At 35.2% G+C, this 11,929-nt stretch overlaps 2 protein-coding genes across 3 annotated transcripts; both read left to right on the top strand.

The window, feature by feature from the left end:
* The first annotated feature begins 2,692 nt into the window (after positions 1–2,692).
* LOC143563497 (protein transport protein Sec61 subunit beta-like) lies at positions 2,693–3,001 on the top strand. Its single transcript, XM_077051026.1, has one exon. It carries the CDS (start codon positions 2,693–2,695, stop codon positions 2,999–3,001), a length of 309 nt encoding a protein of 102 aa, XP_076907141.1.
* A 3,471-nt stretch (positions 3,002–6,472) lies between these two features.
* LOC143563514 (ubiquitin-conjugating enzyme E2 20-like) lies at positions 6,473–11,502 on the top strand. Of its 2 annotated transcripts, none has more exons than XM_077051039.1 (6): positions 6,473–6,690; positions 7,821–7,848; positions 9,378–9,605; positions 9,693–9,756; positions 9,835–9,894; positions 10,507–11,502. In XM_077051039.1, exons 1-6 carry the CDS (start codon positions 6,563–6,565, stop codon positions 10,566–10,568), a joined length of 570 nt encoding a protein of 189 aa, XP_076907154.1. In that variant the 5' UTR covers positions 6,473–6,562; the 3' UTR covers positions 10,569–11,502. The 2 variants fall into 2 exon arrangements, with proteins under 2 accessions (XP_076907154.1, XP_076907155.1); XM_077051040.1 differs by lacking the exon at positions 6,473–6,690 and adding an exon at positions 7,701–7,726 and having other exon boundaries at positions 10,507–11,500.
* Positions 11,503–11,929: the final 427 nt, after the last annotated feature.

Below are 11,929 nucleotides of genomic sequence, written 5' to 3' on the forward strand. Positions count from 1 at the left end.
TTATTATTTTACAAAACTGAAGTGCAAATCTGAATTGTGAGACCTGCTGTTAGGTTGTTTTGTAAATATCATAACTCATGAACTACAAGACCAAATGGGTTGGTTCCACTTCTGGAAGTTAACTTGTTGAGTTAAGAACCTAACCCAAGTGGTCTTGCATTAATTGGATTTTTCATTTAACTGGAATAACAAATAACATTCTGTTGCGCATGATTTTGACTGCTGTGAGTTTGCTGTAATGTTTTGATCATTGTGAGAAATCTATGTGGAATAAAAATACAATAAAATATGTTCTGGAAACCTAACTCATGTATGTTTTTGTGACGATTTTTGGTGAATTATTTGATATGTTGTGATCTACTGAATATAGTAATCTTTCAAGTAAGATTCTGTATTGATGAAACTAGCTGCTAAATTTTGTGAAAATGCATGAAACGTGCTAATTTCTAGATAATTGTTATGTTTTGACCAAATTACCCTTGCGGGGAATAATTGCTAGTAATGTACACCATTAACACTTGACACGTAAATAGTTTTTCACACACATAACGTATCACTAATGTGCTTGTTGAGACACACACGATTCACAAACGAAACACGAAACATATCTTATGCATAGGTATTATGTGCCGAGTCTAGAGACTCGATAATAGTTCCGACACTTAGAAGATCTCCTTGTTGATTTTAGAACGCTAGTGAGAGTTTTCTGTGACGCGCATCACTTGGGTGACTTGTTTTTGGAATTCTTCGCAAACAGTGAGTTTCATTTTCCCCTTTCAAACTTTTTAAACGCTTTTCACTTGGGGGAGATAACATACTCCGAAACGTTTTTAGATTTTGTTATGAAATTATATATCACTTGTAAAGGCTAAGTGGCAAACGAAATAATTGAAGTCCTTCACACATCGAACCGTTTAGTATTGGAAAATAGCGAGTCATTGTTGAGTAGTACTACTGGGTTTGACAAATCCCACCCAACGCTAAACTTGACTGGAGGTCGAGCGGGTGTAATCTTGGCTAACACATTACCATGGTCGGGATAGACCTGGTGGCAAGGCACATGATAAACAGTCAGCTTCGGTGTCGAACACTTAGTAATACTTGTTTTATAGGCTAGCTACCTATAGATATATAATTGATTTAACACTATCTGGTAACTAAAAACGCTAAACGCAAAACGCTAAACGCAGAACGCTAAACGCTTTATTTTATATAAACTTGTGAACTCACCAACCTCGTGTTGACACTTTTAGTATGTTATTCTCAGGTAGTCGAGGCGGGCGCGCGGTATAGGATCATGCATTAATTTGAACGTTACTGTTTATGCAAACTTGTTTTAAACTGTTGTTATTGGGTTTTAAGTTGTCCTGCGTGACGCAACGCTTGGCTTATGGTTTTTACGCTTCCGCACTTATTTTACTCTTAAATGTTTTCGTGTTTTGAAAACTTTATTTATGGTTTGATTGTAACTAATGATTCCGATCCTGTTAGTTCACACCCTCTGACGGTAAAACTCCGTTAGTGGATTTTGAGGGTGTGACATTTACAAACAAAGGATCGGGACACGTTTAACGAGGAATTATGGCACGTTTATCGAGGTGGATCGAGTATACCATTGTTGGGATTTAGAGAGATGTTAGAGAGAGAGCTGGGAACTCAGTTTGGTGTGTGAAAAATGAGAACCCCGACCTTGCTATTTATAGACGAAAAATCGGATCCCATTGTGGTACGCGATGGGCTCCTGGGCACCCGTCGCGTATCGCGGAACACGTGGCAGACGGTGTGCCACGTGTCAACGTCGTGCCACGTGTGGCCACGTGTCGGGACACGTGGCGATCGATGTGCCACGTGTGGACACGTGGTGTGCCACGCGTCTCGTTGTCAGACACCCCATCGCGGTACGCAATGGGAGTCTCTTCTGATCCATCGCGTAGCGCGATGGGTCAAGAAAACTGAATTTTTATTTTTAACCCTCGGGTTTGGATTTTGACAATTTTAGTCCCTAGACTTTGAAAAGTTTATATTTTGAACTCGAAATTTTCACGATGTTACAGGTGCCGTCTATTCACCCTCTCCGGTCTATTATCATCACCCGATGACGTCGAAAGTAAATATAAAAGCAATCAAACTGTAAACACCAATTCTTTCACCACTTGATTATTATTTCTTTATATACTACCAGAGTTCAGAAGAATCATTATATAATTTAATCGAATTTGGTAGAACATCATAAAATAAATAAATAAATCATCATCGTACTCAGTATATCCCACCAATAGCAATGCTATGGTAGGGTCTGAGGAGGGTAAGATGTAGACAGCCTTACCTCTATCCCATAGGGATAGAGAGGCTGCTTCCGGTGAGACCCCCGGCTCGATAGTAGTTTTGAATCAAGCCTTGGACATAAGACACATAACACTCAATCATCGGGACACCGGCTGATTGGTGCATGTGCCCTTGTCTTTCGGCTATCAACGCCACCACATGATGTCTGATTAACCTTCCGCCACTTTTAACGTTATTTCACGTGATTAGTAAAATAACGTCAAAATTAGTGCAATTTTACTTTTGCCCACCCAAGGGTTCACACATATATACATTATATGTGCGCACCGCAAGCAGGGCGTTAAATAAATAAATAATAATAATAATAACAACAATTGAACTTCAAACTCTTCAATCTACTCCATCAATGGCGAGAGGAGCCTCTCAATCTCAAACCACCTCCAATTCCAGACCTACTCCTACCGGCGGCGTACCTCACGGCTCACCCGCCGCCACCGCCGGACTCCGTCGCCGCCGTGTCGCCACCGGATCTTCTACTTTCACCGGCAGTAATAATAATAATAATAGTGGAAGTAATATGCTGAGGTTTTACACTGACGATGCACCTGGACTTAAGATCTCACCGAATGTTGTACTTGTTATGAGCGTTGCGTTTATCGCCTTTGTAACCGCTCTTCATGTGTTCGGTAAGCGTTACAGGCGTCCCGAAGCTTGAATAGTTTTGTGATACGCGAGTTAATAAAAAAAAAGTAGCGGCGTAGCTTGTTGCTCTGCGCTTGTGATTTATTTTGGCTTTCGATGTAAATAGTGCGAATATGTATAATTATATCTTTAGTTTTTAATGAATGGGTCGGTTGTGTTATAAACTGTAACGAACTGAATGTTTGGCGAACTGTTTGACGGGAAGTTTGGTTATGTTTGGTCGTTTAATGGATGAATGGACATGGACAATGAATTTCGTTCAATTAGCTAAATGAACGAACATGAGCAAAGGCCATGTACATTCAATTGTGTTTTGTAAACGTTAATTTATGTTCGCTAATGTTTGTTTGATTATGTTTGTTGTTTTCTTTTTTTTTAAATATTTTTTAACTTTACTAATCTTAAACATATAGATATAAACAAAATTATTAACTATAAAATAAAATATATATGAGTATTATGTGATTAATTATATATAAATGTAAATTAATATATGAATGTGAATGTTAAAAAAACATCAACATAAACTTGGTAGTTGGACCGAACCTTATGTTGCAAAATCAAATAAAACAATGTTGTTATTGTCTGCTTGTTTGTGTTCGTGAGCCATTCACAAACAAATATATTTTTCTGATGAACGAACAAGAAATTAGAGTATTATATTGTAAATTAGTTGAATTATATTTTATTTTTGAACGTATCGAATCGGTGACATATTTATCTTATCAAATAAATAAATACCCCTAACACATTGAATGTCCTTGTTTCTATCTAGACATCTTGTAAACCATTTATTTCTCTGCAGCTCAACGCTGTATCTTTTTTTTCAAACTGTGAATATTACAAACAAAACATAACCTACAACCAGACCTCCCGCACAAGGCGAGGAACGGCCAGAACACACAAACAAATTACATAAAAGAGAAGTTACACTAACTCGACCAAGATGTCTATATGTTTTGACTTATTTTGAACCATACATAGCCGAGCAACATATCTTCAATAACCTCTTCGATCTTGACTTCTTTACATTCAAAAACCTTTTCATTTCTTGTCTTTCAAATCCTTTAACAAACAATAATTACAATCCCATGAAACGCCTTCATTTCTACATTGCCCGCTTGATAGTTTTATGAAGCTCAACATTATACTATATTTATATTTATTTTTATTTTTGTATGTTATGGCCACTATTATGTTTTTCTTTTTTTATGCCCACATTAGGTTGTTATATGATTTACGTTGATGTTCGTTATTCACTAAAGATTTTTAGTATTTTGTGATCTTTTTTAATTTTTACTATTTAGAGGTTGTTTCTAGGTAACCATATGTAGACGTTGTTTCTAGATAACTGTATATAGATTGTAACTATGAAAACATTTATAGAAAGAAGACTTTTTTGTGTGGAATGTTTTGTGTTTCTTTTAGGTCGGACCGGTTGATCCAATTTCAAGAGACGGATGTCATTATATATGTGAATGTGACCGAGAGGAATTCGTTCAAACTCTTAGCCAGTTGTTTCATTTCGTCAATCGGTTATTAATTAAAGCAATTAAGAGCATTCACAATAAACCACACCCTCTAAGATATAGGTGATGTGGTAATAAAGACCTAAGTAGCACGGGAACGGGTATTGGATCAAGGTACGGGGAGGTTATATAGTCCTTAAGAATGAAACTAATGTAAATAACCCCTTGAAAATACTAATATTACACTTTCAGTCCTTGTTCTATTGAAACATTTAAAACCATTTTTTTGAACATTCTAGCGTTCGTCTAAACACTCAGGACATAACTCACAGTCTCACACACTGAAAAATACCAACTTTAAACTTTCTAACATTCTTTAATAATAAAAAGTTGATTTTTAAATATTATATTATTATCATATTATATAGATTTAAACAAAAGTATTAACTGTAAACAAAAAAGAACTATATAATATGCAAGTATTATTTTATTATATTTTTAACTGCTAGCCCACACAATCTAATTCTATCCATAAACCGATGCATTTGTTTCCCATGGGAGTCGAACCTTCAACCAGATAAAGAGGGATATTCATTCTAACACACGTTAACATCGCTAGGCTTTTTAATACGTGGTTAATTTATACGTAAAATTAAGAAACCATATACATGTTACAATATCAACACAAACTTGATAGTTTTCATCTCGCGTTACAGAACACTCCACTCCTATAAAAGGAGTCCATGGACTCCATGCCCAAGCAATGACAACATGTTTGGTGTATGACCTGACCATCAAAATGAGTCCATACCTTTTTTTCATAAAGCATTTGCTTTTCGTTCGTGCTCGGTTAATGGGTTTTGTATAAATGATAGCAGGTGTGTTTACGAATTGGCTTAAAACCGTGAAACCATTCAAACAAGACACTAGTTTTCCTTGCACTTTTATAAAAAAACAGGTCGTATAAAATCGAACCACAAGATTTAACTATATATAAGTTTAATAGAATTTGGTCCGTTAGCCTCTGATCATATCATTGACATTAGCGTTCCATGGTTTGACTGGCTACCCGGAAATCACTATTTTTAGCCCAATCAAATAAAAGATTGGATAACAAGATGTTTTTTTTACAATATTTAAACAACTGTAAGTTTATGTTCGTTTTTTATAAAATTTAAAACGAACAAATTCATTCTCTTAAAGGAATATACAAAAAAAAATCGTTCAATATGTGTTTGTGAAACCAAACAAGTGAATATGAGCATGACCTCGCTGAGTTTAGTTGGATTCATATTCCATTACAACATAATTACATCTACGATTCATTAATATTGAATAATTAATGTCCTTTTTAATGTGGTGTAGTGATAGGAAGCCTAAGTTTCTTAATGGAGACCCAAATTTAATCCCCACAGACTTAGGTTGTTCAAAAATTTCGCGGCTCGAAGCTTGGGTTCGTAGATCACTCGACAAAAACTCGAATAAATCTAGCTAAAAAACTTGATTTGGAACGACCGGAGCCGAGCTGGCTCATTTTTGTAATCGAGCAGAACTCCACACAATCTCGGCTTGGGTACTGGCTCGATCTTAGGCTCATTTAACTTCAAGATCGAGCTGTCTCATTTAATTTTGAGCTCGAACCCATCTTGGCTCGACTGTGAACAACCCTACCACAGACATTTGTGATCTCCATTTCGATCTTGAGGGCGTTCTTGTTTTACCACTAGCGAGCTTTCGGGTGGATGAGTTTTCCTTAAAAATAGAGATAACTTAAAGGCACTTAAGGGCTCTGTATGACAGGGGGCCTGAGCTGACGGTGACATTTTGCCAACTGGTCACCCGTACTGAGAACCTAGGCATGCTATGTTGGCGATTAAAAAAAATTAATAATGAATAACAATAACAATAAATAATGATTAGTGATGATAATGATTCAGCTGTCCATTATCATCAACAATAAAATACTCCCAAACCACTTCCATTCCATCTCCTTTTTCCAAAACCTGTAGATTCATTCAATCCAATCACCATCAAAATCACAGTCACAAATCACAATCAATCAATTCATCCATAACACACACACACACACACACCAATTCTTCACCATGGAGATTCGACATGATGCACCAATGGATAACCTATCACCCGAACAACAACAACGTCATCAAACGTCATCGTCAAAGCACCCTAAATCATCTCCGGTTTCCGTGGACACCAATTCCGTTACTCAGAGGTTATATTAATTAGTTGTAACAGCTTACCGTTAATTCGTTATAATTTGATTTCCGTTGCGTAGAGCTTGAGCTCGGCTCGTTTACTATTTATTTTTCTTGATTATATTTTGATACAGAACATATAATATACTAATTCCGTTAGTTAGAGGTTGATCACTTGTAACGGTTTACGGTTAGTTTGTTAAAGAGTTTGATTTCCGTTAGCGTAGTTAGGTTTTTAGTTGTTATTAGGTGTAAACGAGCCGAGCTAGCTCGTGAACTTGCATAGAGCTCTAGCTCGGCTAGTGAGTAGTTTTTCAAGGTTGAGCTTGGCTCGTTTACTATTTATTGATTATTTATATATATAATTATATTTTGATATATAACATAAGTTGTAACAGTTTAAGGTTAATTTGTTATAATTTGATTTCCATTAGTGTAATTAGGTTTCTAGTTGTTATTATGTGCAAACGAGTTACACAGAGCTCGAGCTCGGCTCGTTAGTAGTTTTTTCAAGCTCGATAGTAGTTTTTTCAAGCTCGAGCTCAGTTCGTTTACTATTTGTTAATTAATTTTTGTATATATTCTTAGTTATATTTTGATATTAGACATAATATATATTATTTTGTTACTTTTACGCTTGAGTTCGGGCTCGTTTAAAATCGGATTGATCGAGCTTTTTTCACGAGCTGATCTTGCTTGTTTAACTTATAGAGCTCGAGCTTGGCTCTTGAGTAGTTTTTTCAAGCTCGAGCTCGGTTAGTTTATTATTTGTTAATTACTTTTTGTACATATTCTTAATTATATTTTGATATTAGACATAATATATATTTTTTAGTTACTTTTAGGCTCGAGCTCGGGCTCGTTTAAACTCGGATTGATCGAGCTTTTTTCACGAGCTGATGTTGCTCGTTTAACTTATAGAGCTCGAGCTCGGCTTGTGGGTAGTTTTTCAAGCTCTAGCTCGGCTTGTATAGTATTTGTTAATATATTTTTATGTATATTCTCAATTATATTTTGATATATAACATAATATACTAATTCCGTTACTCAGAGGTTAATTAGTTGTTATTCATTATCAGTTTTGATTAATTTGTTAAGAGTTTGATTTCAGTTGCTTAATTAGGTTTTTTTGCTGTTGTTTTTGCAGGCTACAGAAGGAACTTATGGCACTAATGGTATGTCATACTGTCTGTTAGTTAAAAAGTTGTTAGTTGAATATATTGGATTTGATATATGCTCTGCTTATTGTGAAGTAATTAAAATTACAACTCCATTACGGATCTAAATGAGCTGAGCTAAGCCGAGCCCTAGCTTGAATAGGCTCGAGCTTGACTTGTTCTGACTTACGAGAGCTCGAGCTCGGCTCTTGTGAATAGTTTTTTCAAGCTCGGGATTGGCTCGTTTATTATTTATTAATAACTAAGTTATATATGTTTATAATTATTTTTATGTATTTTGAGAAAAGCCTTAGACGAGCCTAATCTCAGCCTGTGAGTAGTTTTTTAAGCTCGGGATTGGCTATATATGTTTTTAGTTAATTTTATCTATATTGATAAAAACCTTAAACTAGCCTAAGCTCGGCCGTGTAGTGTGAAGTAGTACATAGAAGTCTAAAAGAGGTAAAACATAAAAATACGTAAGGCTGCTAAGGCTCGGCGAGCCTAAAGGAGCTTCTCGCACAAGGCTCAAGCTCGGGTCGATAACTAAACGGGCTTTATTTAAGGTTGGGGATCGACTCGAACTGGAAAAAGCTCAGCTCGTTACGAGATTTTATTTTTTCTGATCTCTAGTAGCTCACAAGTGGCTCAACGCGTTTGCACCCCTACCTGTGATTATGTATAGAAAAAGTATATATTCACTTTTGATACAGAAGAAAAAACCAATTACTAGTTTTAAACTTACAATTTTGATTTAGGACTAATATATACTCTAAATCTGTATTTATTTATTTGGTTTTACCTTAATGTGATATTTGTATGCTTGATGCATGTTGGTGTTAAACCTTAATCTAGGTTTAACTTTGACATTGTATCAATTTCTTATGTATGCATCCATATAAGAGCGACATGTAGGTTTTTAAACGAACACGACGGAGCATGTTCGTGTTTGTTTGACTTTAACCGTACAATCTAACATGAGCAATTAACAGACGAGGTTTTCTTGTCTGTGTGGTCATGTTCGTTCGTTAACAGTATAAACGAGCGGTTCATGAACGAACAAAACTGAACATTGACGAACGAAGATAACTGAGCTAAAACCAACTAAAATCAAATGTGAACAACAATGTGCCGGGTTTAAAAAGTTATTAAAATTAGACTATATTGTAATGAGCCTAAAAAAATTAGCTGAATATATCAACAAACATAAAAGAACGAACTTAAAACAAATGTAAACCAACAAACACAAATGAACGAAAGAGACATGCGTTCATGTTCGTTCATTTAACTAAATGAACAATAAACATTTTTTCATAAACAAACTTCCCGACGAACAGTTCACTGAATGTTTGGTTCGTTTACAAGCCTACCAACATGACCATTCTCTAGTAAAGTATTTTCTACTGCCAAAGTTTTACCAATTTCTCGTAATTAGATTTTGCAAACTTACATCTTGTCATATTGTTCTTTTTCTCTACAAACATGTAAATGTACATCTCAAGGTGTTTCCTTAGTTGAATAACAGTTAAAACTGTTGATGTATATAGATGAGTGGAGATCTTGGAGTATCTGCTTTTCCAAAAGGAGAGAGCATATTTACATGGATCGGTACTATAGAAGGCGGGAAAGGAACTATGTATGAGGGTTTATCCTATAAACTCTCGTTACAGTTTCCCCTCGATTACCCTTTCAAACCTCCTCAAGTTAAATTTGAAACATTGTGCTTTCATCCCAATATCGACCAGTTTGGTAACATCTGCCTTGATATCCTTCAGGTATATAAATCTGTATATAATTTTGTTCATTTCATCATTTTTATAGGATAATCGTATGAACATATTAATTCTTATATCTAATTGCAGGACAAGTGGTCTGCAGCCTATGATTGTAGAACCATTCTTTTGTCAATTCAAAGTTTATTAGGAGGTTTGTAAATATGTTCATGAACACGATCCTACATGGGGTTTATTGTTTTCGTTAAATATTTTTATTTTTCTGATGCAGAACCAAATATTGAAAGTCCACTTAACAGCTCTGCTGCTTCACTCTGGAGCAATCAAGAAGGTAATATGACTCTCTTTATATTTTACTGTAATAAAAACAGTTCATATTTCTCAGCAACAATTTATTAATTTTAGGCCTGTAAACGAACCGATTAATCAGTGAACCGTTCATTGGAAAGTTCATTTATCTGATAAATTAACAAATATGAACAAGTTTTCTGTCCATCTAGTTAAACGAACGAACCTGAACATAAGTTCTTTTATGTTCGTTCATTTACGTTTTTCTATCGTCGTTTGTTTACATCCATTTATGTTAATTAGCATACATTTGGTTAAGTTCGTTTGTTTGCATAGTCATCTAATTTTTTAGGCTCGTTACAATTTAGTCTAGTTTTATAATTACTCAATAGAATTAGAGTCTGGTTTTAAATTTTAATATAAATTTAGGCATAACATCTTTGTTCATGTTTACTTGTAGTTGGTGTTCGCTCAGTTATGCTTACGCTCATTTATGCTATTAACGAATGAACATAAAGAACACGAGCACACTCATTTCAAAAAGTTTATGTTTTATACAACTCATGTACATTCTGAAATCGATATACTGATATAGGAATCATTGTTGCTTTTATAGTTTTATGCGAAACGAATATTAATAGTAACTGTTTCTCAGATTACAGAAAAATGGTACACAAACACTATGAGCTGGAGAAGCATGCGACAGCCGACAGCTGATATATAAAACCGCGGGTATACATTTTTACTAAGACGCTAAATCAAAGACAAATCTTATTTGTGAAAAATAAAACCAAACATCAACCTTTTGTACATCATTTTGCAACTTATTATAGTCTATAGACATTATCATACACAACCGAAGTAAACTTTTCTTTATAAACCGATCAGTTTCCATATTCTAGATCGGCTTTGTCACATTGAAGTAGTTTGGGAGAACCCGTTTAGGTCAATGGAGGGATACCTTGACCCACAAGAATCGAGGCCATTATTTGAATCTCCCTGAGCCTACGGTTCGAGACTATTTCCAAATTAGTGTTTGTAATCATGTATGGTGAAGGGAGCTCTTGTACTTGTGAAATGTTGTTTGAGTTGTTGCCTTTTTGGCGAATCATACACAACACCCAGTCATCCAACTGATAATAAAACAATAAACTATGAAATCGATTGGCATATATATACTTAAACGCGTAGTATGAATAAATATTTGCTTAGAATAATATTATTACTCGCATGGAACCGGGTGACCGGTTAGATGACTCGGGTAGTCTATACTCGGTCATGATCCAGTTGGTCTTGATGCTCGTTGTCGGGCTGCCAGTAAAGAAAACCAAAGATTTCTTCACCCCGATTCTTAAACCCGAAAAACCAAAAATTGGTTTATCTTTCCCTGTAGCCTTCCAATAACCCGAGCCTGCAGACCTGTTTGGTCTTGTTCCGTTTGGGTATTTTTTGTCCCTCGGGGTGAAGAAATACCATTTGTCATTCCCGAACAACGCCTTTTCTACCAAGAAACAAGAAACCATATTAGTCTATAGTAAACTACAATAACACTAGGGGTGCAACCAAGCCGAGCTGTTCACGAGCTTCTTGAGATCGGCTCATGAAAAAGCTTGATCGTGCTAAGCCCGAGCTCGAGTCTAAATGTAAGCTCATTTATTAACCGAGCTCGGGCTTCACTTATCGAGTTCGAGCAACGTGACTATCATTTATATGATCTTTTAATATATATATTTAATAATTATTAATTAATATATATAATATGGTGAACAACTAACTAAAAGAAACTAAATAATATTATTTTATTCTATACACAAAATTATGATTGAAAATAATATATAAAACAATTATAAATATGTAAAAATTAATTAATAAATAATAAACAAGTCGAGCTCGAACTTAAAAATATACTCAAGTTCCGTGTAAGTTGAACGAGCCGAGTCCAAGCTTGATTCAGCTCGTTTGCACTCCTAAATACCACGCAAACAACAAATCATGAATATCCATAGTAAACCCGATAATAACATAAAAACGCAAGAAGCTAACCCGGAAGAACCCATGGGTCGAAGTTATATAGATTG

Source organism: Bidens hawaiensis, unplaced genomic scaffold, assembly GCF_021521415.1.
Source record: "Bidens hawaiensis isolate Kalapana, Puna unplaced genomic scaffold, B.hawaiensis_p1.1 tig00021494_1, whole genome shotgun sequence".
Classification (NCBI taxonomy): Eukaryota; Viridiplantae; Streptophyta; class Magnoliopsida; order Asterales; family Asteraceae; genus Bidens; species Bidens hawaiensis.

Excerpts from the sequence above, each read along its gene's own strand:
- LOC143563514 (XM_077051039.1), top strand. The coding sequence starts at position 6,563 with ATGGAGATTCGACATGATGCACCAATGGATAACCTATCACCCGAACAA. Across the intron at positions 9,757-9,834 it reads AATTCAAAGTTTATTAGGAG|AACCAAATATTGAAAGTCCA; the intron begins GTTTGTAAATAT and ends TTTCTGATGCAG. Across the intron at positions 9,895-10,506 it reads ACTCTGGAGCAATCAAGAAG|ATTACAGAAAAATGGTACAC; the intron begins GTAATATGACTC and ends ACTGTTTCTCAG.
- LOC143563497 (XM_077051026.1), top strand. The coding sequence starts at position 2,693 with ATGGCGAGAGGAGCCTCTCAATCTCAAACCACCTCCAATTCCAGACCT.